At 61.8% G+C, this 27,627-nt stretch overlaps 3 protein-coding genes across 8 annotated transcripts in view; 1 reads left to right on the forward strand and 2 right to left on the reverse strand.

The window, feature by feature from the left end:
• The window catches only part of MMEL1 (membrane metalloendopeptidase like 1), a 30,946-nt gene extending 26,170 nt beyond the window's left edge, over positions 1-4,776 (forward strand). Inside the window, exons 17-26 of the mRNA XM_045985051.1 lie at positions 198-296; positions 752-835; positions 1,139-1,242; positions 1,512-1,570; positions 1,955-2,074; positions 2,975-3,108; positions 3,226-3,291; positions 3,765-3,860; positions 4,267-4,343; positions 4,431-4,776. Coding sequence (XP_045841007.1) covers positions 198-296; positions 752-835; positions 1,139-1,242; positions 1,512-1,570; positions 1,955-2,074; positions 2,975-3,108; positions 3,226-3,291; positions 3,765-3,860; positions 4,267-4,343; positions 4,431-4,530 — 939 coding nt within the window. The 3' untranslated portion in view covers positions 4,531-4,776. The remainder of the gene's footprint in view (positions 1-197; positions 297-751; positions 836-1,138; positions 1,243-1,511; positions 1,571-1,954; positions 2,075-2,974; positions 3,109-3,225; positions 3,292-3,764; positions 3,861-4,266; positions 4,344-4,430) is intronic.
• Positions 4,777-5,847: 1,071 nt separating this feature from the next.
• On the reverse strand, positions 5,848-8,798 carry PRXL2B (peroxiredoxin like 2B). Its single transcript, XM_045980153.1, has 7 exons — positions 8,653-8,798; positions 8,280-8,484; positions 7,660-7,711; positions 7,084-7,147; positions 6,924-6,999; positions 6,526-6,644; positions 5,848-6,025 (listed from the first exon to the last, which is right to left on the reverse strand). The coding sequence occupies exons 1-7, from the start codon at positions 8,713-8,715 to the stop codon at positions 5,999-6,001; spliced, it is 606 nt and encodes a 201-aa protein (XP_045836109.1). The 5' UTR covers positions 8,716-8,798; the 3' UTR covers positions 5,848-5,998.
• Positions 8,799-21,476: 12,678 nt separating this feature from the next.
• Positions 21,477-27,522, reverse strand: TNFRSF14 (TNF receptor superfamily member 14). Of its 6 annotated transcripts, none has more exons than XM_046015607.1 (8): positions 27,189-27,517; positions 26,347-26,455; positions 25,809-25,934; positions 24,423-24,578; positions 24,141-24,231; positions 23,342-23,423; positions 22,200-22,264; positions 21,477-21,976 (listed from the first exon to the last, which is right to left on the reverse strand). In XM_046015607.1, the coding sequence occupies exons 1-8, from the start codon at positions 27,255-27,257 to the stop codon at positions 21,838-21,840; spliced, it is 837 nt and encodes a 278-aa protein (XP_045871563.1). In that variant the 5' UTR covers positions 27,258-27,517; the 3' UTR covers positions 21,477-21,837. The 6 variants fall into 6 exon arrangements, with proteins under 6 accessions (XP_045871563.1, XP_045871583.1, XP_045871556.1 ...); XM_046015627.1 differs by having other exon boundaries at positions 22,233-22,264; positions 27,189-27,513; XM_046015600.1 differs by having other exon boundaries at positions 23,260-23,423; positions 27,189-27,510.
• Between the last annotated feature and the right edge of the window lie 105 nt (positions 27,523-27,627).

A 27,627-nucleotide genomic window follows, 5' to 3' on the forward strand; every position in this document is an offset into this window, starting at 1 on the left:
CCTACAGGCTGGGAGTCTAGGGGTGGGCAGGTCCCAGGCCCACCCAGGTGAAATACTGACAGCCATGACCCCTGTCCCCATGGGGGTCGTCCCTCATCCCCACCGCAACGCCACAGCAAGGATGGGGCTCTGGGCCCGACACCTGCAGAGACCCCAAAGCTGGTTGTGCAGGACAAGGGGCCATGCACTGCCGCCAGGTCCGAGAGCTCATCAACAAGGTGCGGGCGGTGTTCGTGGAGACCCTGGACGAGCTGGGTTGGATGGACGAGGCGTCCAAGAAGAAGGCCCAGGAGAAGGTGGGCGGGCGGCCGGAGCCCCGAGGACTTCCCGCCAGGAGAGGGCAGCCCCAGCGTGGGCTCCCGGGGTGACCACACATCACAAGCGCTGGGTGTGCCTTGCCCAGAAAGAGGCTGCGGGCAGAGGAGGGACCAGAAGCCAACTGTGGGAGACACGCCCCCAGCACCCCTGGGAACAGGTGTGGGTGGCCATGACCTCGGAGCAGAAGCCCCTCTGGGCCAGTGTGACAAAGGGACGCTGAGCGCCTCCGCCCAGCCTTCGCCCCGTCACACCCCGGCTGGCTGTCAGGCAGACCTCCGGCCTGAGCTGAGCTGGTCCACATCTGTCCCCATTAAACTCCCCACAGCCCGCACGGAGGGCCCGCGTCCCTGAGCCCCTTGTCCACAGGGCAGTGCAGCGGGGGGCAGCCAGGATCCCCGTGGGGAGGCACAGACTGGCCCGATGTCCTCCCTAGGCCATGCACATCCGGGAGCAGATCGGGTACCCAGACTACATCCTGGAGGAGAGGAATAAGCACCTCGACGACGAGTACTCCAATGTGCGGCCCGCCCGCAGCCCAGGAGCTTCCAGAGCCTCCCCGTCCCCTCACCCCACCCCGATGGGCCCCCGACCCAGTCCTGCGAACCAGGAGCCTCCAGGGCCCCCGCAGGCGGTTCTGGCACTAACCTGGGCCCCTCCCTGGGTGGGCGGCTCCGGAGTCGGATAGGGAGACCCAAGCCACCAAAGGCCCCCTCCCCCCACCGCACCCAGAGTCCGCTGGCCTTGCAGGGGACTACCCGGCCAGCCCCACGGCCCGTCCCAGCCGCTCCCGGCCCCTGCCCTCACCATCCCTCTCCCACAGCTGAACTTCTCTGAGGACCAGTACTTTGAAAATGGTCTTCAGAACCTCAAGGCTGGAGCCCAGCGGAGCCTCAAGAAGCTGCGGGAGAAAGTGGACCAGAACCTGTGAGTGGGGACGGCACGTGGGAGCGGGTGGGCTGAGGCCGGGCCAGCGGCGGGGGCGGTGCTGGGTCCGACTCGGAGCCCACTGTGCCTTTGCTCTGGGGCTCGGGGAGGATTCGGATCTGTGGACTGCCCAGACCTCGCCTGGCTGTGGGCGACGCGGTCTCACGGCACAGCCACCGTGACAGGGGCCCGAAGTGACACTGTAGCCGGCAGGGGGGCTGGAGGGCGGGCTCGGAGACACGGGCTCCAGGACCGCCTGTTCGTCACAGCTGGATCATCGGGGCGGCCGTGGTCAACGCGTTCTACTCCCCAAACCGAAACCAGATAGGTACGTTCATGCCCTCCGACCGGCCCCAGCCCCTCCTCCTGGGGGGCACCTCCAGCCCGTGCCCGGAAGGAGAGAACCTCTCCCCTCCCGTAGGAACGTCCCCCATCACCCCAGCTGTGGGGACGCTCCTCTCCTTTGTCTGTGAGCGGTGGGGGGTCCTGAGACGGGGCTGCACACCCCGCCCCAAAGGCAGCCGAGAATGGTGGGAAGAGCCTGGATCTGCTGGCCTCCGCTCCGGGCCCTGACTTTCTGGTCTGGAACGTGGGCCCGTTTGGAGCCCCGCCTCCTGGGCCATGGGGTCCCGAGGCAGGAGCCCCAGGGGGGCCACCCCGAGCTGGCCCATGGGGGCGCGCGCTCAGGGCTGCCCCACCTGTCCCCGAGCAGTGTTCCCCGCTGGGATTCTGCAGCCCCCTTTCTTCAGCAAGGAGCAGCCCCAGGCCCTGAACTTCGGGGGCATTGGGATGGTGATTGGACACGAGATCACTCACGGCTTTGACGACAACGGTAGGGAAGCTGCGTGGGGAGCTCCAAGCGACGCCGCCAAGTCACACACCCACGCACTCCTCCCCTCTGCACCGAGCCGCAGTTCCGGGAGGGGCTGGAGGGACAGGGCCCTAGGGCCATCCAGTCAAGCCCTTCGGGATTCAGGTGGGGACACCGAAGCCCAGGGCATGGGAAGGACTCGCCAGGTCCCCAGGGCAGTTGTGTTGGCAGGACAGGTCTTGGGTGGCAGGTCCCAGTTGGGCCTCTGGCGCTAGGCAGAGCCATGGAGGAGAGGGCACAAGGGCCTGACCCTGCCCCCACCTCACTCGCTGGCCCTCCCTGCGCCTGTGACATGGAGACAGGGACACCATCGCCCGGGTAGCTCGAAGCCGCAGGTCCTGCCCGGGAGCCTGACCGGTGTCATTCCAGGACAGCCAGCATCCTCCAGCCTAGGGATGTGCTGACCCGATGTTCCTGCCCCGCACCATGGGCTGGGGACACCTGCCTGGATCTAGGGGCCTGTGACCGTGCACACAGGCTCCCGCTGCAGCCCAGCAAGGCTGGCTTTCCCAGCGGGCTTGACCACTTGACCTTCTGAGGGCAGCCTCTTGTGCCCCACAGGACCACACGCTCCCCTTACCTGGGGTCCAGACCATTTGGACACCCCAGCAAGGGTCTTAAACCCGGAGACCAGACAGGCCAGGCCCTGACCTCGGGGGTGGCACGGGAGACTCCCACAGCCCCCCTCCCAGACCCGAGCAGCCGGCGACACCGTGCCGACCTCTCAAGCAGGCCGGTGTCCTTCCGGGGCCCCTCCCCGCTCACACGCGCGCGCTAGCTACCGGGGCTCCCGGGGGCACGTGTGGGGAGGCTGGCCCTGGGCAGGGACGGCGTGTGGGCAGCGCACCCGTGCCCGCCCAGGCCGGAACTTCGACAAGAACGGCAACATGCTGGACTGGTGGAGCAACTTCTCGGCCCAGCACTTCCGGAAGCAGGCGGAGTGCATGGTGCGCCAGTACGGGAACTACTCCTGGGATCTGGCCAACAACCAAAACGTGAGCGAGCCCGGCCGCGCCGCCACCCCCGGGGCACCCGCGCCCCGGCCCTGGGCCCCGGGGGAGGCAAGGCGGCTCCGGGCACCACCCCTCTGCCATCCCGGGTCCTGTGCACAGGTGAACGGCTTCAGCACGCTCGGGGAAAACATCGCCGACAACGGAGGGGTGCGGCAGGCATACAAGGTGGGTCGGGTGGTCCTCCATCGGTCCTGGGAGGCAGCGGGACCCCGGGGGAGCCGGCCTGGCCGTAGGCACCTGGCTGTTCTGCCCACCTTTCGCCCCGACCTCAGAGGAGCCTTCGACCTCTGGGAAAGCCGCTGTCCATCTCCACGTGAGACAGTGACGCTCCCCACGTACCCACCGGCCACGGCAGCCCCTACCCCTGCAGCCCCAGGCCCTGGGCCTCGGGAGCTCATTCCGGGTGGGTCCTGCGTGGCCGCCTGCCCGAGCCCAGCCAGCGGAGCCCTGAGACGACCGCTAGGCCATTAAGGAAGGAGCGACCGTCCCTGGGGGTGCTCAAAGGACCGTAAGCGGCAGAAGCAGGACCTCCAGCAGGAGGCATAGGCCTGGGCGCCAGGACTCCAGAGTCCCTGCGGGCTGGGGGTCCCCTGGGAGCGAGGGCCGGCCTGGGCCCAGCGCCTGTGTGGTACCTGCAGGCTTACCTCAAGTGGATGGCAGAAGGCGGCAAGGACCGGCAGCTGCCGGGGCTGGAGCTCAGCTACACTCAGCTGTTCTTCATCAACTACGCGCAGGTAGCAGCCCAGGTCCCCGGCCGGCCAGCCGCCGGGCCCCCTGGGAACCAGTCAGGGGCCTCCACTATGGGATGCTTCCTGGGCTGTGGAGAGCGGGCAAGCCAGGCAGAACCAGAACTTACAAGCCTGGAAAGGCTCCTAGAGGAAAAGGATGGTCGGGGATTGGAGCCCCGAGGGTTCGGATGGAGCTGGGGCTCCCTCCCCCGCACCCAAGAAGGGGCAGCCCGGGACAGGGGGACTCGACTCGCTCACGCCTAGAAAGGAATGAGACCACAGCCCGGCCTGTCCCCCCAGGCTCGCCCCACCTGCGCCTGGGTTCCCTCTGGGCCGCCCTTATGTCTCCGTACCAACCCCCCGGGCCCGCCCTTCCCCCAGGCCCACAGCCACGCCCTTCCTGCACCCATAGGTGTGGTGCGGGTCCTACCGGCCCGAGTTTGCCATACAGTCCATCAAGACCGACGTGCACAGCCCCCTGAAGTACAGGCAAGTAGCCCCCGCTAGCCGCGGGCAGACCCCCACCCCCAGCCCGCGCACCCAGGGAGGCCGGCTCAGGCCCCCGGTCGCCCTCAGGGTGCTGGGCTCGCTGCAGAACCTGGCGGCCTTCGCGGAAGCCTTCCACTGCGCCCAGGGCACCCACATGCACCCGCAAGAGCGCTGCCGCGTCTGGTAGCCACGGGGCGAGCCGCACTGCGTGGCCCACGCGCACCTGCCGCCCGAGGCCGGGCGTCCCTTCCGCGCAGCCGGAGCAGCGGGCGAGGCCCCATGCATCCCGGCCCGTGCCCAGAGTGCAGCCGCAGCCCCCGGGAGAGCGGCGCCGCCGGGGCCCTCCGCGCTGGAGGCCAGGGCCGCTGCGCCCCGCCCCGTAGACCTGTTTAACTGTCTGCACCCACTCTCCAGAGCGCCCTTGTCAGCTGTCCACGCGCTTTAGCCCTGAGCTAAGTAAACGCTTCAAAGAAGTCAGTGGCCTTGTCTGTTCAGGAGGGCCCCGGAGGCAGTCGGGATGGCAGTCCCAGGCCAGAAGCACCGGCTGCTGGTGGCCTCAGTGGTGGCCTCGGGCAGGGCAGCAGCCAGGAGGGGAAACAGCAGGGCACCATGTGGACGGGGGACCACTCTTGCTGACCGTCCCCAGGGCCTCGGGCTGTGGGCACAGCAGTGACCAGGACATCTCCAAATACTGGCCTTCTGCAATCCCCCCTTTCAGAGGGGAGGGAGGGCTGCTGAGCTTGGCAGGTGGGCCAAGGGGACTGGGGAGCCGTAGCTCAGAACTGAGACCAGCTTTTATGTAAATAGAGGCCCGTGCAGGAGTTAAACCACACAGGGACATTGTCACCTGCCCTGGGTTTTTAAATGACCCCGGAGAGAAGGACTGAATGGGCAGGGGGCGGTAAAGTGGGAGGAAGCTGGGAGGCCAGTTAGGAGGCCCCCGTGCTCACCAAGGCCAGGCCAGGGGGGGACGGGAGGTGCTGAGACGATCATCTGAACCCACCAGACCGGAGAGCCCCTGACAAGGGCGGCGGGGCAGGTTTCCACTCTGGACACGGCAGGCTCCCGGGCCTGCTGCCCGCGCCAAGGAGTGGCCCTGGGGGAGCCAGCTGAACCAGCTGGGCCAAGACACCCCGGGATGATGGATCATCCCATCAGGGAAGGTCCTTCTTCTCCCTAAGTCCCACTGTCAGGACGAGACCTCCTCCTCCCCGGAACCCAGCAGACATGAGCACTGAGCCCGGCCTGGAGGGGTTCCCCATCCCACCCTTAGCTCCCGCCCCCCGGGCCTGTCCTCAGACCCCTGACTCTCCTGTGCCACAGGCCTGACATCACCGGGGAGGCTACAGGGGCATTTCCAGCACTCCCCACCCCTCCCAGGGAAGCCCGCGGACCCCTGACCGCCCTGCGGACCCCTGACGGCCCTGCTGGCCCCCTGACCACCCTGCTGGCCGGAGGGGGGCAAAAACAGAGATAGAGGAGCCAAGGACTTGGGGCTCAGAGCCAACGAGGAAACCTAGTTTAATGCTTTCGGCTGCCCTGGGACCCAGCAGAGCTTAGCGCCCCAGTGAGCCGTCCCGGGAAGACTCTTCGCGTCTGGCTCCCAGCAGGCCCGAACCAGCAGCCGCCTCGAGATCCCCAGAGGCCTCAGGGGTTCACGTTGTGCACACTTCTTCATCACACTGTGGAGCAGCAGAGGCCCCGTCAGGCCGGCCAGCCTTCCCGGAATCAAGGGCCGCTGGTCCCACCCACCAGCCGTCTGGGGCCCAAGTGCTGGACACGTCCCTCATTCGAGCACAGGAGGCCAGCCCCCAGGACCTCACTGATGCTGGCTATGGTCACCTGGGATGAGCGCTGCCCCCACCCCTGCACTGAGGCTTGGAGGACAGGCGGCTTGTCTGCCCCGCACCCCTGGGTAGATGACTGTCGTCTGGGGAGGGCCCTGCTGTGCCCACGGGTGCACCAGCTGCCCCCGGTTCCCCACTGCTCTTAGCCCGTTACCCCTCTGCAGCCTGGGGTGACAGTGACATCCTGGGCTGCCACGAGCCAAAACGACCTAAAGCCTGCAAGGTCCAGCCTCACACCTGGCCACACCCAGCGCTCAACCCAGGGAAGGTGGGTGTGCGTAACAGGCTGTCCTCAGCAGGCAGTGCCCCCCCCCACCGCCCAGGCCCGAGCTCACCTGGGGCGACTCGCTGGCACAGCCCTCCGCAGAGAGGCCCAGGGCCTGCAGGATGCGCTCCTGGGGAACATAGTCGCCTGGGGACTTCTGAACGAAGTGCAGCAACACTCTGTCACCACCTACAGCAGCGGGGAGGCGGTCAGGGTACCCCTGCAGGCCGGGAGGACAGCGCAGCCCTCGTTGTCCGTGACCCCGCCTGGCTGCCCTGACCCGTGGGCCATTCTGACCCCGCCGCACCCAGCTAAGCCAAGAACTGCGTCACCCCACAGAGAAGACTGAACAAAAGAAACAAGGCCGAGGAAGGGAAGAGGAGGGTCAGGGCACACAGCCAACCTCGGCAAGGCCTTCCCACCCCGTGGGACCAGGCACTGGCCTCTGACGCCCCTTCCCCAGCCCACCTTTGGTAACTACCAACAGCCCTCCGCTCTGTAGCAGGTCCCCAGACAGGTTGCCCTGGATGCCGACAGCTTTGGCCTGGAGGAAGGGAAGCAGGTCCAGGTCAGCCCTAGAGGGAAGTCCCTCCACCCCGAGTCCCACCGAGCCTTGGCGGGCACAAACCTTGAGGGCCACATCGCGCACAGGCTTCCCCAGGGCGGCTGGCACGATGCTCAAGCTGTTGTACCTGCGAAGGGACAGCTGGCTTGTCCAGGCTCTGGCTCCTCTCCGAAGCCCCAGCGCCTGTCCCCAGACTCTCTAAGGTGCACAGACCAGTTCACGCAGCAAACGAGCTTCACCTCATCTCACCAGGGACTCAGGGGCCCTGGGGCAGCCAGGCCAGCAATCGGCCAGAGCTGGAGGACTCCCAGCGCGGGGTCAGCAGGTCTGGGGCCCCACAGGATCTGGGGAGGGTGGCCTGGCCGCCGGGCTGGGTGAGCGGGGAGGAGGTGGCTCAGCTGGTGTCACTAATCAGGCCGAGCGACGAGCAGGTGACCCAGGCACTGGAGAAGCTCTGATGGCTCCGGGCCCCTCTGCAGCCGGCCCGGGCTTGATCGTGGGTGAGAAGCCGAACCCACAGCTGTAACAGCCCCCAGGAGACAGCCCTGCGGGACCAGCTGAGCAGCAGACGCCGCCAGAGCCGCATGCCTGGGAAGAGGCCAGCAGGGAGAGGGTGAGGAGGCGGTGTCCCCCACTCACCGCCTGAAGCCCAGCTCCCTGTAGAACTGCTTGCTCTCATCCAGGTAGAGCTCTGGAAAGCAAACGCCCCAGGGTGCACTCAGGCCCATCCACCACCTGGCCCACCCTCCTGCACGCAGCCCGGGTCTGCCCTTCTTGCCCAGCCAGGACAGGGAGGAGGAGAGCGGAGCAGAGGGGAGCTGAGCGTCCCCACTGCTAGAGGAGGGGTGGAGACCCAGAGGGGACAGAGAGAGGGAGGCGCGGGACTCATCTGGACCCTGCCCCTTGGCCCAGGGCTCTGGGAGGGCAAATCCTGAGAGCCAGGGAGAGGAGGCCAGCACGGTGGGAGTGTGGGGGTAAGCAGCAGCCTGTCCTGGCTGCTCCTGCAGGCTCCTGGGAAGGCGGTGAGTACCCGAGGCCAGCGTCAGCACCAGGCCGTGCCACTGTGCCCAGCGGAAGGGGTGTCATGGTTGGGGGACGCGGGTAAGGAAAGCAGGTGCAGAACCCAGGAAAGACGCCTGGAGGTCCTGGAGCGAGAAGGGTCAGGGCTGGGCAAGGAGGGGATGACCAATGCGCTGAGCTTGAGGGGGGTCTCAAGGCAGCTGGCCCGGCTCTGGCTGTGGAGAGGAGAGCACAGGCACCTCCTGAGAAGTAGCCCCCGTCCAGGAACTCCTGCAGGCCCAGGGCCTCGGGGCCCACGCCCACCAGGCGCACGCCGTGCCGGTCCAGTAGCCCCTTGAGGCTGCTGAGGTCCCGCGCGATCCAGCGACACACGGAGCAGCCGAAGCGCCGCAGGCCGGCCACCACGCACGCCTGCTCGCGCCACAGGCTCCGCAGCTCCACGGCCTGCGTGGGGTGGACAAGGGGTGCCGCTGGACCACTGCCCACGCGCGTCCGCGCCCCCAGCCCCACCTCGACCCTCCCGGGACCCCGACTCCGGTCCAGGAGGCCGTTGCCAGGGCACACGGGCAGGAGCCAGGTGCCCACCCGCCGTCCGCTCTCGTCTGGCCTCACCTCCCCGGTCACCGCATGCTTCAGGACGCACGCGCCCACGCGGCCAAGGTCGACCGCGCTCATGTCTTCCTGCCACTCCGCTCCCCTGCGCCCCGCTCCCGCGGCCGCCCGCTCCGGACCAGCTTGGCCACACCCCTCCCCGCAGGCCACGCCCCCAGAACGCGACCGGGTACCGGCCGATCAGCCGGCCCCGCCCCACCCCGCCCGGTGACGTGTTTTGCATATGCATAAGCCGGTCGGCCAATAGCATCCCTGCGCTGGAGGAGCGGCGCGTACGGGCGCGGGCACGCGGTGCGCCTGCGCACAGAGCCGCGTCGCCAGGGCGCGGCCCCGCTGGGGTCCGGTGGCTGCTGGGGCGCGCGCGGATCCTGGGTCGGGGGTCGCGGGCGAGCGGCTTGCGGGGCAGGGTCGAGGCGAGCGGAGTGAGCGCCCGTGCGTGGCCCTGCGGGCCTCTCGCTCTTACTTCGACCCGAGACCCCGCGCACGCCCCGTCCCCCGACGGAGCTCCGGGACACGGGCGCGCCGCGGAGAGCCCGGTCACCCCTGGGTCACCCCTGGGTCACCCGTTTACCGATGCCGACTGTGACACCGGGGACTGCGCCTCGAAGACGGTCCCCCGGGCGGACGTCCGCCGCGACCCCGGGCTCCTGCGTTCGTCTCGCCCAGGTCGCAGGGCCGGCAGGGCGCGGCGCCGGCTGCAGAGCCCAGAGGGCGGAGGCCTCCCTGCGGCGGGGACGGGGAGCCGCCGCCCTGCACGTCCGGGCCCGGGGCCGGGGCTGCGGATGGAAGGTGCGGCCGGCTGGAGCGGCGCAGGGCAGGCGTCCAGCCCCGTCCCCCACGGACAGCGACCGTGTCCGGTTCTAAGGCAGGAGGAGCAGAGAGACGAAGGAGACCACCGGGGAAGGAAGAATCCGGGCGGCCCACAGCTCCAGAGCCCGGGAGTGCAGCCCCCGGAGGCCAGGGATGGTGCTGTGAGGAGGGGGCTGCCGGCCTTGGGGACGGGGACCCCACAACGGAGGCAGCCAGTTTCAGGGACACCGCTAGAGGGAGGAGCGTGAGGTCAGGGACCCCTGGCCGCCTCCCTTGCGTCTCTCCCTAGTGCTGCTGGCGCTGGAGCTTCAAGGAGGCTGCAGGCAGGGGAGGAGGAGACGGGTTTGCCGCCCCAGGCCCGCGACCACCCCCAGCAGGGACCGGTCTGGCAGCTGAGGGACAGCGACAAAGCAGCGGGCCCATGGGCGTCTTCGGAGACTGACTCGACCAAGGCGACTGGAGGCCTGGGAGAGGGCCTGGGGCTTTGACTGAGCGGTGAGCAGGAGAACCCCCTGCCCCTGGGGTCCCCGCAGCCACCCCCGGAGTCCCAGCCTCTCCGCGTGGGTGGGTCTCAGCATGCCCATCGCAGAGGTGGGGTCTCACCCACAGGCCGAGTCCCAGGTCAGAGTCCCACAGGAGCGCGTCCCCCCGCACGCCTCGCTCCGGGACGCTGCTCATTGTTTCAGAAGGCCCCGAGGTGCTCACCGGAAGCCCCCCTCCCAGCGGGCATGGGGTCACCCTTGGCTTGCTTGGCTTGCTGGACAAGCACGAGGCATGTCCTTGGCCTCTGAGCAAAGAGGGGCAGGTCCAGACCATCTCCAAGGTCGCCCTGCTCAACTAGTTCCTCCCAGCACCCCCAGAACGGACGTCTTGACCATCCCGCAGAGCCCCTGCCCCCGGCCTCGCTGGTCCCCGGCCATCCGGCAGAGGGAAGGTTCCCACGAAGGGTCCCGGCAGGGGACATTGGCCAGTGGGCCACTTGTGGGACAGGAAGCTGCCCCGTGAGTGCTGGTCGGCTGGATGAGCGAGCGAGTGGGGCGTCGGGCACATCTCAGTCCGGGCAGTGTCCCCTGTAAAGTCAGACTCGGAACGGGGCCGCACACCCCCCTTGGACTTGGTCTGTTCGACGATTTGTCGAGTGACATCCAGTGACCGTGTGGAAATGAGAAGGCAGAGTGCAGCCGTCCTTCGTGTCCCTGGGACAGCAAGGGGTGACCGTCCAGGGTGGGGCTCCCTCTCACAGGCCCTCGGGTGTCAGGGCGTGGCCTGTGCTCGCGGGGTGTGGTGGGTCTCTGCGTCCCGCCGGACCCCCGCCCTGCCTCGGAGGCTGTGCTGGGCTGGTCCTGGGGACTGGTCAGCCCCTACCCCACCCCCGTGACTTCACCCCTGCCTGCTTCCTTCCCTGGCACGAAGGCTGTCCTCCTCAGTGTCTCCAGCGAGTGGGATTAGGTAGTGACCCCAGGGCCCGTGGTGCCAAGGTCAGGACAAGGAAGGGACTCAAGGTCCGTCCGCGCCGGGCCCCCAGCGGTCAGCTGCTGAGGGGGTGGTTCCTGGTCCTGGCGAGGGCTCAACCTCAGGATCTGACCGGGACCTGCCCGGGGCCCGTGGAGCTGGCCACCCACAGCCGGGTCGGGATGGGTCTGCTGGGAGGGAAGCCGCCACGGGTAATGGATTTGCAGCCTCACGGATGAGGGAAGTCAGAGGGTTTCATGCCCATCGCAGGAGCTCCGGGGCTGAGCGGGGATGTGGGAGCCATGGGGCTCCAGGGGAGACTCCTCAGGACACGTCCCATCTCAGGCATCAGCAGGGGTGCGCTGCCTCTCGCCAGCGCCCCCGCCTGAGTCTTGGGGCCCCAGGCACGCCGGGGTCCCCCACCCCTAAGCTGCCCACAAGGTCACCAGCTCTGGGGGCCGCAGTGGTATGGGGAAGCCGGGCGGGGAGAACCCCTTCTGCGTGGGGAGATTAGGGTTAGGGTCTGAGCACTGCACTCCAGAGACCTGGGGCCAGGCCCTGTTGCTTACTAAGCTCACTGACCCACCGCCCATCTGTGAGATGGGAGCAGGAATGAACCAGCCCAGCCCCATCCCGGGGACAGGTGGGGTGTGGACCCAGTGGGTGCAGCTCAGGGAAAGCAAAGTGTCCCTCCCCCCCGGGTGGGGGGCACTGAAGTTGCTCCCCCTCCCACCCAGCCTCCAGCAGTCTGGGGAGGGACCCCTTGTGCTGCACTGTGCTCAGGAACGTGTAGGTGGGAGCCGGCCCCCATCCCTGGCAGAGGACAGTGCGTGGGAGACGGGGTTCCTTTGGGGGCCGGTCACCCTGCTTCAGTAGACGCTGTGACAGGGAGCAGGAAAGCAGGGGGGCTCCTCTTGTGGCCTTGGTGCCGGCTCTGGAGGGGAGCAGCCGGGGGGCTCCCGCGTGTCAGGGCAGCCGAGGAGACGCAGAAGCACAATTGGGGGGGCCCAGCTCTACAGCAAAGTCGGGGGCCGCTAAGGGACAGGGAGGCCTGGAGAGACTCCTCAGCCAGAACTGAGCGGTGCTCACTGAGTGGGGCAGGAGGAACTGTGCCACGGCTGTGCCTCTGTGGTCCCGCCTGGTGGCCTCCCCCTCCCTTTGCGAGCTCTTCTTCCTCGTGGTCACCTCCTGCCTCCTGCACAGCCGGGCCCGCGCCCCCTCTCCCGTCCCTGTGGGCTCCTGTGGGGTCCTGGTCACAGGCAGCTTGGCCCCGGCAAAGCCCGGTATGGACCGACTGAACCGACTGCAACAGCCGAGCCTCCCTCGCGGGGCCCCAGTTTCTCTTTCCCTTTCAGTTTAGACGAGGCAGGTTCCGGGTTGAGCGGGAGCTGGGCCTGCTGCAGGGGTGCTGGGACAGCAGGCGGGGAATGAGGGGTCCTGAAGAGGGACATGGAGCCTCCCGGAGGCTGGGAGCCGCCCCCCTGCAGCAGGGCACCCAAGCCTGATGCCCTGAGCCAGGTGAGTCCCCGAGCCTGTGTGTGTGTGTGTGTGTGTGTGTGTCCCAGCGCTTCCTGGTGTCCCCTGTCCTGTCTCCGGAGGTGCCCAGCTCTCTCCGCGGACCTGCCCTGGGCCCCGTCTGCTCCGGGTCCCACATGGGCTTTGTCCCCCAGCACTGTCGCTCCGGGCTGACCCAGCCCCACAGTATGGGGGAGCAGCTTGACATAGGCCACACCCACCCTCCCGTGCTGTGCTCCCCGCCGGCCACGAGCCACCTTTGGCTCCAAGCCTCCGCCCACCCCCAGCCTTCTGAGTGTCTGCTGCCCATCTGTAGGACAGCTGTGGGTGCCTTCCATGGGCTGGGTACAGTGGACAGATCACGAACGCAGCGTGATGTCAATGACTGTCACGTTGGTAAGTCATTTCTAAACGGCAGTTGCTCTGCTCAACAAATTAAAAATTAATTTTTTTTAATTTTTAAAATTAATTTTAATTTATTTTATTTTAATTTTAATTTTTAAAACTTAAAAATTACTTTTTAACTTATCATCAAAAAGTATATTTTGAGGGGCATCTGGGTGACTCAGTTGGTTAAGCCTCTGCCTTCAGCTCAGGTCATGATCTTGGAGTCCTGGGACTAAGCCCCATGTCAGGCTCTCTGCTCAGCGGGGAATCTGGCTTCTTCCCCTCTGCCCCTCCTCCCTGCTCGTGCCCCCCCCCCCGCCCCGCTTTCTCTCCCTCCCAAATAAAATAAAATCTAAAAAAAAGAGTATATTTTGGCAGGATGATTTGAGAGTATGTAAATACCCTGTTTCTCTGGAAACTTCCTGGGAAATCGGGACAAGCAAGGACAGCCATGTGGATGAACATGTTTGGAGGAGATGCTTTGAGGCTGTGTAAGTGCACCGTTCTCGACTATTCTGGACTGAACAAGGGCGTTCAGCTGGAAGCGGGAGAATTCCCCTCGCATTCATTCATTCATGCACCATCATGCATTGACGTCATGGAGGGCTTTATGGTTCCAGTTTTATCCACTGAGTTTTAATCTATTACTCTTACATATTTTGGTCTCCAAATTGTCCCAAATTTTTCTAGCCAGAAACCCTTTATCCTGGCTTATGGATTTTTTTGACTTACTCCTACCAATCAATAGCCCTCCTTTAATTTCTGACCCAAGAGAATGTGCCCAGCTCTCTGGGTCTTACCCAGCCCCAGTACTGGGAGCAGACATTTTCCCAAGAAACCCAAATTTTTTTTACAGAGAATGGATTTTTTTCAATTTTATTTAAATTCAATTAATTAAAATATACTATATTATTGGTTTTCAGAGCTAGAGGTCAGTGATTCAGCAGCTGAGTACAAGACCCAGTGCTCATTCCATCGTGTGCCTCCTTAATGCCGGTCCCCCAGGTACCCCACGCCCCCACCCACCCCCGCTCCAGCAACACTCAGTTTGTTCAGCCTCCCTATCTATTTTTATCTTATTTTATTTTTCCTTCCCTTTCCCCATGTTCATCTGTTTTGTTTCTTAAATTCCACGTATGATATTTGGTATTTGTCTTTGTCTGACTGACTTATTTCACTGAACATAATACCCTCTAGTTCCATCCACATGGTTGCAAATGACAAGGTTCCATCTTTTTGATGGCTGAGTAATATTCCATTGTGTATAGATACCACATCTTCTTTATCCATTCATCTGTCAGAGGACATCTGGGCTCTTTCCATAGTTTGGCTATTGTGGACATTGCTGCTATAAACCTTGGGGTGCACGTGTCCCTTCGAATTACTATGTTTGTATCTTTGGGGTAAATACCCAGTAGTGCTATTGCTGGGTCATGGGGTACTTCTATTTTCAACTTTTTGGGGAATCTCCCTGCTGTTTTCCAGAGTGGCTGCACCAGCCTGCATTCCCACCAACAGTGTAGGAGGGTTCCCCTTTCTCCACATCCTCTCCAACACCTGCCATTTCCTGACTTGTTAATTTTAGCCATTCTGACTGGTGTGAGGTGGTATCTCACTGTGGTTTTGATTTGTATTTCTCTTATGACAAGTGAGGTTGAGCATCTTTTCATGTGTCTGTTGGCCATTTGTATGTCTTCTTTGGAGAAATATCTGTTCGTGTCTTTTGCCCATTTCTTGACTGGATTTTTTTTAGGGGGGGTGTTGAGTTTAATAAGTTCTTATAGAGTTTGGATACTAGCCCTTATCTGATCAGACACTTGCAAATATCTTCTCCCATTCAGGAGGTTGTCTTTTGAGTTTTGTTGATTGTTTCCTTTGCTGTGCAAAAGCTTTTTATCTTGACAAAGTCCCAGTAGATATTTTTGCTTTTGTTTCTCTTGCCTTTGGAGATGTGTCTAGCAAGAGGTTGCTGTGGCCAAGGTCAAAGAGGTTGCTGCCTGTGTTCTCCTCTAGGATTTTGATGGATTCCTGTCTCACATTGAGGTCTTTGTTCCATTTTTAGTCTATTTTTGTGTATGGTATAAGGAAACGGTCCAGTTTCATTCTTGTGCATGTGGCTGTCCAATTTTCCCAACACCATTTGTTGAAGAGACTGTCTTTTTTCCACTGGACATTCTTTCCTGCTTTGGGGAAGATTAGTTGATCATAGAGCTGAGGGTCCATTCCTGAGTTCTCTGTTCTGTTCCACTGATCTATGTGTCTGTTTTTGTGCCAGGACCATACTGCCTTGACGATTACAGCTTCACAGTAGAGCTTGAAACCTGGAATTGTGATGCCACCAGCTCTGATTTCCTTTTTCAACATTCTTCTGGCTATTCAGGGTCTTTTCTGGATCCATACAATTTTAGGATTATTTGTTCTAGCTCTGTGAAAAATGTTGACAGCATTTTGATTGGGATTGCATTCAATGTGTAGATTGTTCTGGGTGGCATAGACATTTTAACATCTTCATCAGCATTCATGGTGAATAATCCTTTTAATGTACTGTTGGATCCTCTTGACTGCTATATTGGTTGGAAATTTTGCATCCATGTTCATCAGGGAATTGGTCTGTAATTCTCCTTTTTGGTGGGTTGTCTGGTTTTGGGATCAACTTAATGCTGGCCTCATAAAATGAGTTTGGATGTTTTCCTTCCATTTCTATTTTTTGAAACAGCTTCAGAAGAAAAGGTATTAATTCTTCTTTAAATGTTTGGTAGAAATCCCCTGGGAAGCCATCCAGCCCTGGATTCTTGTTTGTTGGGAGATTTTTGATGACTGCTTCAATTTCCTTGGTGGCTTTGGGTCTGTTCAGGTTTTCTATTTCTTCCTGTTTCAGTTTTGGTAATTTATGTTTCGAGGAATGCATCCATTTCTTCCAGATTGCCTAATTTGCTGGGGTGTATAGTTGCTCATAATATGTTTTATAGTTGTTTGTAGTTCTTTGGTGTTGGTTGTGATCTCTTCTCTTTCATTCATGATTTTACTTATTTGGGTCCTCTATCCCTCTCTCTTTTCTTTTTGATAAGTCTGGCTAGGGCTTTCTTGGTCTCATTAATTTTTTCAAAGCACCATCTCCTCATTTCATTGATCTGTTTTACTGTTCTTTTGATTTCTATTTCATTGATTGCTGCTCTAATCTTTATTATTTCTCTTATCCTGTTGGGTTTAAGCTTTATTTGCTGTTCTTTCTGCTGCTCTTTTAGGTGTAGGGTTAGGTTGTGTATTTGAGAGTTTTCTTGTTTCTTGAGAAAGGCTTGTATATATTTTGTATATACAAAGAAAGGCTTGTATATACTTTGTATATACAAGAAAGGCTTGTATATACTTTGTCTCTATATACTTTCCTCTTAGGACCCCCTTTGCTGCATCCCAAAGGTTTTGAAAAGTTGTGTTTTCATTTTCATTTGTTTCCATGAATTTTTTAAAGTCTTCCTTCATTTCCTGGTTGACCCATTCATTCTTCAGTAGGATGCTCTTTACCCTCCATGTATTTGAGTTCTTTCCAAATTTCCTCTTGTGGTTGAATTCCAGTTTCAAAGCATTGTGGCCCAAAAATATGCAGGGAATGATCCCAATCTTTTGGTACTGGATGAGACCTGATTTGTGATGTGCACTATTGTGATCTATGTGATCTCTTCTGGAGAACGTTCCATGTGTGCTTGAGAAGAACATGTATTCTGTTGCTTTGGGATGGAATGTTCTGAATATATCTGTGATGTCCATCTGGTCCAGTGTGTCATTCAACGCCGCTGTTTCCCTGTTGATCTGCTTAGATGATCTGTCCATTGTTGCAAATGGGGTGTTAAAGTCCCCTACTATTATTGTACTTTTTATCAATGTGTTTATTTAATTTTGTTATTAATTGCATGATATAATTGGTTGTCCCTATATTAGGGGCAAAAATATTTACAATTGTTAGATCTTCTTGTTGGATAGACCCTTTAAATATGATATAATGTCCTTCCTCATCTCTTATTATTGTCCTTGGCTTAAAATCTAATTTGTCAGATATGAAGATTGTCACCCTGGCTTTCTTTTGATGTCCATTAGCATGGTAAATGGTTTTCCACCCCTTCACTTTAAATCTGGAGGTGTCTGTGGGTCTAAAATGAGTGTCTTATAGACAGTATATTGATTTTTTTTTAATCCAATCTGATACCCTGTGTCTTCTGATTGGAGCATTTAACCCATTTACATTCAGGGTAACTGTTGAAAGAGATGAACTTAGTGCCATTGTATTCCCTGTAAAGTTACTGTTTCCATAGATCATCTCTGTTCCTTTCTGGTCTATGTTACTTTTGGACTCTCTTTGCTTAAAAGATTCCCCCTTCAGTATTTCTTACAGGGCTTGTTTATTGGTCACAAATTCTTTTAGTTTCTGTTTGTCCGGGAAGCTCTTTATTTCTCCTTCTATTCTGAATGACAACCTTGCTGGATAAAGTATTCTTGGCTGCATGCTTTTCTTCTTTCGTGCCTTGAAGATATCATACCCATCCTTTCTGGCCTGCCAGGCTCCACGGATAGATCTGCTGCCAGCCTTATGTTTCTAGCCATGTGGTTTAAGGACCTCTTGTCCTGAGCTGCTTTCAGGAATTTTCTGTTTGTCTTTGAAATTCGCAAGCTTCACTATTACATGTCAAGGTGTTGACCTAGTTTTACTGATGGGGAGGGGGTGTTCTCTGTGCCTCCTGGACTTGAATGCTTGTTTCCTTCCCCAGATTAGGGAAGTTCTCAGTGATGATTTGTTCAAATATATCTTTTGCCCCTCTCTCTTTTCCCTCTTCCTCTGGGACCCCAATTATTCTAATATTGTCCTACTTTCTGGCGTCATTGATCTCTTGAATCTTCCCCTCATAATCCAGTACGTGTTCACCTCTCTTTTTCTCGGTCTCTTTATTCTCCAGCGTTTGTCTTCTGTAGCACCAACTCTCTCTTCTGCCTCATTTAGCCCAGCAGTGAGGGCCTCCATTTTTGTATTTGTCTCAATAATAGCTTTTTTAAAATTTTTGACCTGATTAGATTTTCGCTGTTTTATTCCACCAGTAAGGGATTCTCTAGTGTTGTCTCTGCTTGTTTCAAGCCCAGCTAGTATCTTTGTAATTGTCGTTTTGAATTCTAACCCTGATGCCCTACGTATCTCCACAATGTGCAAACCCCCGGCTGTCAGTACCGCCGCTTTGTGGGCTGAGTTCTTCCATCTTGGCGTTGTGTCTTGCAGCAAGTGGTCATTTTCTATGTGTAGAGTTGCAGCAGTTCTCTTCTTAGATGCCCGTTGAGGTTGCAGGTGTTCAGAATGGTTTGATAGCTCGCTAGCTGAATTCCAGGGACGGGATGCAATTAGGGTCCCCTACTCATGCGCCATCTTACCTCTCCGTCCCGGAGAATAGGTCTTGGACCGAGCCGGAGTGGGCATGCTAACTGTGCTGCCGTGTCGTTGCTGCTAGGGCTTCACAGGGAATGCTTTAGAAAGTGTGTCCCCACCCCTCCCTCACTCGTGGGTATCACATGCACAGATGCGCTGAGAGACGTATAATCACAAGGTCACACCGAGAGCTCCGGTTCCAGACAAACCACAGTGTGCATCCCTCTCTGTTCCTGACAGGAACTCAGCTTCCTTTGTCCAGAACTTGTTTGCTCGCTGGCTCTGTCCTAGAAGACACAGACCCTTGTCTCAGGGCTGCGGCCATTATGAGAATCCTGACAACTTACGAGTTCGGTATTTGCTTGCCATGATTTTTTTCTTTAGTCCAAATATCATTCTCCGGAGTTGCATAGGTTCGTTTTCTTTTTTCTTGGTGGTTGTTTTGTTCATTTGAAATACAATTTTGTTCGTTGTTTTACAAGTTTGCATTCAACCCTTGTTGATTCAATCTATTGTGAATGTCAAAAAAATAAAACTGCCCGTTGTTTTACCAGCAAAAATGGTTTCTTTGGAAATAGCAATCTGAGACCAACAGGCTGCAGGAAAACTCTGCACGCGTGGAGACTGAAGCAGGGGCAACCACAGAGGGGACCTTGTCGTAGAGGAAAAGCTGCTCTCCTACAGTGCGGGGGGGGGGGGGCGTCGGAAATGTGACCTTTCATCGGCTGGGCTGGGATGGTCTCTCATTAGCTGCTATGACATTTCTCATTGGCTGCGCTGTTGCTGGTGGGAGGAAGCTTTCCTTCCTCGCTGGGGCAGTGGACGACAGCATCCTCCAGCAAGGTCTGCCTCTTCCTGCCCACGTGGACCCCAGTGTGGCCCCTCCCTGCTCCACGGGGCCTGGCCGAAGAGGGCAGGCCCGGGCAGGGTGGCGGCAGGGCTGGCTGCGAGCACCACCTGCTGCCCCGAGGCAGTGCCCAGCAGACCCCGCAGGCGCTCCTCCGGCCCCCACCACCGCGCCTGCTGCTCACCCTATGCCCTGGGTCGCGACTTCTAGAGTGTCCGTGACAGCCCTCGCCCACCATCTGCCGCAGCCAGACCTGAGTTCCGAAGGGTGCGGGAGGACGGCCCGGTGCCGGGTAAGAGCTCGTCAGCGTCCAGGACGCCCACCAGAACCAGACTGCGCTCCGCCCTCCGGGCCTCTTGGCAGGAGGAGGCCGGCGGGACCGGCTGCGGCCACGGTGCCCGTTCAGCGGGACTGCTGGAGGAAGCCCCCTCCCTCTCCTGCGCACCAGGACCCCTACCCCTGAGAACCCAGAGCTGCCCGGGGAGAGCACTCTCCTCCAGGGCGTGGGGCTCAGCGTCCCCCCCGCACTGGAAGGGCTCAGGACTCAGCCAGAGACTGGGGGAGCAGCGAGGCACAGGCCGGCGGCCCCCGTCTCCATTTTCCCATGGCGGGGACCCATGGGGGGGGCAGCTCCAGTCCTGGGGCTCCAGCAGGGAGAGGCCTGCTTTGCCTCCTGCCTGCACCAGCTTGGGCACCAGGGAAAGGACTCCCCGAGCTGGTAGGGCGCCCCGAGCTCCGGCCTCCTGCTGGCGGGGGCGGGGGGGGGGGAGCTGGGAGCAGAAGGAGCCGCTCAGCGCAGTTCTCAGGCTGGACTCAGGCTGACTCGGGCTGACTCAGGCTCGCTGGCTCAAATGGCCCTTCTTCACTCCCTCAAAACCCTGGGCCGGGGGGAGCCAGAGGAGAGGGGGTCGAAGCAGAAACAGACCCGGGGTGAAGTGGTCACAAGGAGGGGTGGGGTTTGCAGAGGGGAAGCCCACGGGCCTGCAGGGCAGGCAGCCACGGGGGCCTCAGGACTCCAGGGGCTGCCAGAGAAGGAAGAAGGACAGTGGGGAAGGGCTTGCAACAGCTGGGAGGTGGGCCTGCAGCCAGGCCTGGTAGGCTCAGGGCAGAGCTGTGTGGTGTGTCCCTTGGGGCAGAGACAGGCCTGTCCCTTTCTGTCCCATGACTTTCCTCCCGAAACTTCTGACCCAGGCACCCCTGGACTGGCGAAGAGGGGCCGCGTCTCGGGCACAGAAAATAAATGCCTCAATAGAGTCCCCGGGCGTGTCTGTGGAGGACGTGTGACGTGGGCGGGTGTGGGTCCCCTGTCTCCGACCCCGTGTTGTCCCCGACCCTGTGTTGTCCCTGACCCCGTGTTGTCCCCACCCCCGTGTTGTCCCTGACCCCGTGTTGTCCTGACCCCCGTGTTCCCGCAGTCCTGGCTGAGGTTCTGTGCTGCTCTCTGGAGCCCTTTGGACGTCCCTCTGGGGCCGTAGTGAAACCCCGGGATCAGTGGTTCTCAGAACGTGCCTGATGGCATGGGGGCAGGGAGTGTGCAGAAGGACTGGGAAGCGCTAGAACGCGGGGGCGGCTCGGAGCCGGCGCGTGGCTCGCGTAGCTTGTAAAACTGTGCTTGGGAGGGTGTCACACGTTGGGTTCTGTGGTGCCCTCAAAGGTGACAAAACGGCTGAGATGTGACCAGCACCTCACCCGCGCCTTCTGGGCTGGAATTCAAGTGTCCTCCTTGGTGAGCCCAAGGGCACCGGGACATCGCGCTGGTCCTCACTGCCCAACCTCATGCCGTGTAGACACTGGGATGAGACACCATGGTGGCCACAGTGGCCGTGGGCAGGCAGGACAGTGACCTAAGTGGACCCTCAGGTGGGACTCTCCGGGGCACTTTGGACGGACGGGGGATGGTTAGAGCGGCCGCATCCAGCGCAGGGAATGTGGAATGAAGGGAGGGAGGGTGCACTCTGACCCCTTCCCGAGGCCCTGGCCTGGGGCCCGCCGCCGCCGTGAATAGCCCAGCACTGTCTTAGAGGACAGCGTGTGGGCCTGCTATGCTCACTGTCACTGGGATGTCCCCCACAGGGACAGAGTGGGGACTGTGCTTCGGAAACGAGCCGAAGGGCGTCTTGTAAGACAATTCTGGGACCGCGCCAATCCCCAAAGTCAGGGCAGTAGCAGACTGGAACGCACAGCTGATCTAGGCGGCGAGGGGCACCGCGCGGCGGGCTACAGGGCGCGGGTAGGCTGTCCCGCCCATGGACGCGGACTGGCTGGTGCGCAGAGAAGGGTGGTCATGCTACAGGCTGGAAAGCCTCAAAACTCACCGTTCAGGCAAAACTCATCCGTGGGCAGAAGTTTCAGGAGAAACAGGGTGTTCACATACTCTCAAAGCATCTGCAAAGTACAGTTTCTAACAACAAATTTTAAAAAATGTTTATTGGTTGAGTCATCTTAATCCCATTGAGAAATCATCTGTGGCCTGTGTTGTAACACGGGGTCCGTGGTCTGTCCCGTGTCGCCGTGAGGTAGGAGCCGGCAGGCCCATCCTGCGGATGGGCAAGCTGGGGCTCAGAGGGCTGGGGTGAGCGGAGCTTGGAGCTGAGAGCAGTCATGGCTGGGTCCTCACCTGAGCAGAGGTGGGGGGGGGGGCTCTGGGCCCTTCATGAGATGGATGGGACACAGGTGGGGTCCCCAAGGACCCCTGAGCAGGGCCGGTCTCACTGTGCTGGGTGGAGTGTGAAGTCAGCCCAGGGAAGGGCTCCTGCGGACCTGGCACCTTCTAGCAGGCCCAGCCCAGGACGGCTTGGGTGTCTGCCTCCAGGATCCATCGATCCGTAAGTGGGTCATTCCGTCCCGGGGGACACGGACGTTGTCTCCTCCATAGCCACTGTGGTGATGTCTGGTGGGGCCCGCGGGACCTGGACGGGCAGACACAACATCCCCTCCTGTGTCTGGCTCATACATCCAGCACCGAGACGCTGCCCGCCCCGCGTCCAGCCCGGGGCCCTTGTGGTGCTCAAGGTCAGTCGGGCTTCTCAGACAGGACAGGGGCCTCCCTTCCCAGGTTGGCCTGGTCTCACTCTAAGGACTCAGGGCCCTCCGAGAACTGGACCCCCCCCCCGCCTGCCCCAACAGCATCACCTCCGTGGGTCGGTGGGGGACGATCCGGGATACCTGGTGAAATACTCCCGCCTTCGTGGGTCCCCCTGAAAAACAGAGACACTGTCACGTCGGGGTCAGTCTCAGCAGTCTCACAGTGACGGGGCTGCAGGGACCGGAGCTCCTGGCTTCTCCCTGTGTGGTCTTCCTTGAGAGAAGGACCCTCTGGGAGAAAGGCCGGACCCGTGTGGACAGGGCTTCTTGCTGGACTTGTCCAGTCAGGGGAACAGGACATGGGACAACATGGGGACACCTCCTGCCTGAGTCCCCAGCCGCCAAACCCTGTCCCTAACTCACTCCAGTGTGATGTCACCCAGGGAAAGGGAGTAAACACTTCACAGAGGACGGTCGCCCACCCCTCAGGGAGCAGGTGCCCCAGAATTGGGTGAGAAGGAACGAGAACTGGCCCCTGGCCGGTGTGCTCAGAGCCTGGGGCCCTGAGACCTGCCGGCAGCCTGGGGGCCCCGGGGTGAGGACCCAGGACACGTTAGCTGACAGTGGCCCGAGATGCTGGCTGACCTTCCCCGTTTGGACTCTACTGAGTGCCTGCTCCTTGTGGGGCAAGCACGGGGCTCCCCAAAGGCCAGACCCAGGTCTACAGAGCCAGGGCCTGGCCCGGTGTGGAGCCCAGCGCAGGCAGGAAGGAACGAGTGAAGGTTGTGTAACCTCCGGGGGGATGGGCCTTGCCCGCGGCGGGGCTGCTACGGCCGCTCCAACCCAGCCTGTGCCGCCCCCACGCTCGCCGCCTGCCCTGGGCTTCTCTGTCCCTGAGGGCAGATGGGGCCTTGGGGTCCCTGGTGGGGAGTGGGCCTGGGGGGTACACGGCAGGGGGTTCCCGGCGCAGGGCCCTGTCTTCCTGGCCCTCCGCCCCCAGAGACCCCACAACACCAGGACTCCCACTCAGTGGGAAGCCCGCACCCCCAGGCCGGCACAGCCCCCCGAGAGGAACCAAGGAGTCCCGGCGACGCTCCTGCCGGCCGCCTGCGCCCCTCCGAGGGAGAGAGCTGGGAGACGCCCGACAGGACCCCAGCGCGCCGCTCACCGGGCGTCCGTCTCCTTCTCATCCTTATCCCGAGGACTAGGAGGCAGAACAACACCCCTGCGGCAACACAGACGCCGCTCACCACAGCGGGCAGCAGGGAGGAGCACTTGACGTCTGAGCTGCTGGTCCCAGGCTCCGCTTGCGTCTGCAAAGGGCCGTCGCACCTAGGAGAGAGCAGCGGGGAGGGCGCGAGCTGCTCGGCGGGGGCCTGGCGCTCAGCCCGGAGGGTCCCCGAGGGAAGGCGGCTGCCCGTGGCACGCGCTCCGGCGGCTCTGGGTGGGAGCTCCCTGCCGTGGGCAGACGGAGGGAGGGAAGAGGTGGGAAAACAGGGGTGCCCAGGGAGAGGGACGGGGACGGGGAGGGGGTCACAGGAGACAGGGCAGAGAGAGCCCAGATCAGGGGGGCACCTGGGAGAGGCAGGATGGTGGGAGGACCCGCCCCTCCCCCCAAAGCAGCCACGTCTGGTCACCCCAGGTTCCCCTCAGGACCGAGGAGGGGCACTTGCGAGTTCTGTCACCTCTCAAGTTCCCTGAGAACCTCCTTGGCAGCCCTCCCCTGACTCCAGATTCGCTAGGAGCCCCCACAGCCCTGGCATCTGAGGATACCCCAGAACCATAGGCGCCCCGGGAATCGGGCAGCACCTCCCTTCAGATCGGCCCCAGGACAGAAGGTCCATCCTTGGCCTCCGGGAAGCTCACACCGGCTACCGTGCTGGGGGTGTGAGCCGCGGGGTCCCGCAGCTGCCGTCCTGGAGGCCAGCCCACTACGGGGAGCGGGGGAGCCCTGGAGTGTCTGCTGGAGGAGGGCCCTTATCTGCCAGGGGAGCATGGAGGAGGCCCCCCGCGGGGACACGGAGCCGAGACCACCCCAGGGTCACCTACGTGCTCCAGGGCTCGCACTCCTGCAGGGTCCCACTGGGCGAGAAGGTCCCGGGAGGGCAGTCTTCACACACCCTGTCCTGCCGCTCCGTGCCTGGGAAACGACAGGGCCAGGCAGAGGGGAGAAGGGGGCCCTGGCTAGGAGGGAAACTGGGTCCCCCCCCCCCCACACACACACATGGGCTTGGGTCCAGGGTCTGTCTCTTCGGAGGGTGCCAGGGACCAGGCTGCTCGGCTGCTGAGCAGAGAGGCCAGGGGTCGGGGCACCCAGGGTCTGCGGCTCACCTCTGGCCTGCACCCTCTGGCCGGGTCTGCAGGGCGTGTGGGGACGGCACTCTGCACAGTCGTCCCCATCCTCACTGACGCAGAAGTGGCCCTGGTCACAGACGCACACAGTGTTCTCTGTCGGGGAGCACTTCCGCCTGGTCACCAGGCCCATGGCTGAGACCGAAGAGAAGTTGCTGAGAGCAGCTGCACAGGCTGCCATGGGCAGTGCTGAGCCTCCCATCCCGGGAGGAGACCAAGTAGAGGCCTGGACAGCAGCCGCGGGCCTGTGGGCTCCTGTCCGGGGTCTGGGGACAGGTTGGTGACCAGCTCCCTCAGCCCAGCTTTGCAGCCTGCTGCGTGCATGTCTGGGTCCAGCTGCGCTCCTGCCGGAGGGCCCGGCCAGGTTCACGCCCTGCTCAGACCAAACCTGGGCCTGCGGGTGCTGGACACAGGGGTGTGTGTCCCGAGGGGCTCTGAGGGGCTGGAGCAGCGGCAGCCCGGGGCTGGACAAGGAGGGGCTGTCAGGAGGACGGTGAAAGGCTTGTCCTCAGGAGGGGAGCCAACCCGCCGGGGAAACGGCCTCGTCCCCGCGGGGCCCACACAGGAAGTGAGAACCACAGTCAGCAGGGGGGGCGGTCCCAGAAGGCAGGTCCCAGCCCTAGGCCACCCACGCCTGAAGACCCTGCCCCTCGGGCAGGCTCCCATGCTGCAAGCAGGCTAGTCAGAGCCAGGCGGACAGCGAGAGTCCCTTCCCCAGGCGGCAGCGGGGCTGGGGTCATGCGGGGCCTGGGCTCAGCCCTGAGCCCCTGCTGAGGGACAGCCTCTCAGCCACCCGCACACCGACCTCAGCCCCATAAGACAGGTGATTCCTTCGGGGCATCGAGGATCTGTGGGTGAGCCGGGGGCTCCAAGACCTGGCCCCTCCCTCCCCCGGCTGGACGCCAAAACACTGAGGCTCCTCCTGGGTCCCGCCTTTCCTCCTGGGGCAGCTCTGCCCCAGACCACCTGGCAGGAAGAAGACAAGGGTCCGAATGCTGAGCCACAAGCAGGGGCCCTCGGGGGTGTGCTGTGGGGGTGTGGACACTGGGGGCGAACAAAGTCCAGTCCCCCGGGACCAGCGGGATGGGCGAGGCAGGACGGGACCCGTGGCCCGGGGGCCCACGTGACGGGTTCAGGGTGACGGGCTCCCCGCGCTCTGGACAGCGCAGCGAATAGGGTGCTGTGTCGGTGCTGGCCCCCGGGGAGGCAGGTGTGGACGGAGGCGCGCGTCCCTGGAAGGGTTCCTGTGCAGACACCTGTCCTGCAGGCGAGGTGGGGTGCGGCACAGGGCTCCCGGCCCCGTAGGTGCCCACTGCAGCGGGCCGTGGGTCCCCAGTGTGGTGGCGGCTGTGGCCGGGGTCCTACCTGGGTCACACACCCGGCACTGTAGACACTCGCTCAGGCCGTTGAGGTGCGCCGTGTAGGTCCCCGGGTCGCAGGGGGCACACACCGTGCCAGTCAGCTCCCCGCAGGCCTCCTTCACCCGGTAACCTGCGCCCAGGGGGGCTGTGTCACTCGGGCCTGGGAGGGCCCTGCGGGAGCCCACCCTGCCTGCCACCGGGAAGCCCCCAGCGTGCCCCGGGACCGAAAGGCACCTGAGCTGTCCCCCACACCACCCTTCGTGTCCTGCCGCCTCTCACCCAAGAGGGCAGAAGGCAGTGGGAACATTCTGGAAGGAGGTGGAGGCCTCCTGGTGTCCTGTGGGCCGGACTGTGCCCCGTGCCTGCTCTGGGCCCCGGCTTCTGGCCTCAGTGGGCCAGCTGGGCCCCCGGGCCACTTTCCTGCACCTTGCAGCTGCGACAGTCCCAGGAGGGAGAGATGCAGCCCTCCCCGTCTGTGCCCTGCCCCAGGGCTTCCGCTGCGCCCGGGCGCTGGAGCTTGGTCCCTCCGGGGCTGCACCCACCTGGGCTGCACTTGGGGCAGCAATCGGAGCCCACCGGGTACTCCTCCTCTTTGCACGGGGCCACGGCCAGAGCACAGGGGAGGGACCCCAGGAGCAACAGATACACGGCCTGCAGGACACGGGATCCGCGCTGGAGGGGAGGGGCGGCCAGGGCTGCCCTTGGGGCCTCGGGCTCACCCCCGTGAAATGGGGGTGCAGCAACCCTTGGGGAGCCACAGGGTCAGAGAGGGACGGTCAGAGGAGTCACCGGCCTGGCAGCAGAGACCGGGGGCTTCGGGCCTGACGGGGAGGGGGCCTCCGGTTCCAGGGCTGACTCTGCCAGGCAGCGCGGGAGGCTTCCTGTGGAGTAACCAACAGCCAGTCCCTCAGCCCGCCCGCAGCAGGGGCCGGGAGCCGCCTTCTCTGCACAAGTCAGGGTTTTATCTAATCTAGTGTGGGCCAGGCTGGGGCGGAGGGCAGAGGAGGTTGGCTGGGTTACCTGACCACCTGCTTCCGTGAGCAGCCTCCAGGCCTGAGCGCCCTGGAAGGGGCTTGGGGGAAGGGTGTCCACAGAGGACAGGAGCATTTCCGCGGCCACTCGGTATGGCTTCCTGCCACTCTACGCCCCCACTCTCGGGGATCAGGGCACTGGGCGCCAGGGGCTGGGTCAGCCCGGAGCGACAGTGCTGGGGAACAAAGCCCATGTGGGACCCGGAGCAGATGGGGCCCAGGGCAGGGTCCGCAGAGAGAGCTGGGCACCTCCGGAGACAGGACAGGGGACACCAGGAAGCGCTGGGACACACACACACACACACACACACACACACACACACACACACACACACACAGGCTCGGGGACTCACCTGGCTCAGGGCATCAGGCTTGGGTGCCCTGCTGCAGGGGGGCGGCTCCCAGCCTCCGGGAGGCTCCATGTCCCTCTTCAGGACCCCTCATTCCCCGCCTGCTGTCCCAGCACCCCTGCAGCAGGCCCAGCTCCCGCTCAACCCGGAACCTGCCTCGTCTAAACTGAAAGGGAAAGAGAAACTGGGGCCCCGCGAGGGAGGCTCGGCTGTTGCAGTCGGTTCAGTCGGTCCATACCGGGCTTTGCCGGGGCCAAGCTGCCTGTGACCAGGACCCCACAGGAGCCCACAGGGACGGGAGAGGGGGCGCGGGCCCGGCTGTGCAGGAGGCAGGAGGTGACCACGAGGAAGAAGAGCTCGCAAAGGGAGGGGGAGGCCACCAGGCGGGACCAAAGAGGCACAGCCGTGGCACAGTTCCTCCTGCCCCACTCAGTGAGCACCG

Source organism: Meles meles, chromosome 1, assembly GCF_922984935.1.
Source record: "Meles meles chromosome 1, mMelMel3.1 paternal haplotype, whole genome shotgun sequence".
Taxonomy (NCBI): Eukaryota; Metazoa; Chordata; class Mammalia; order Carnivora; family Mustelidae; genus Meles; species Meles meles.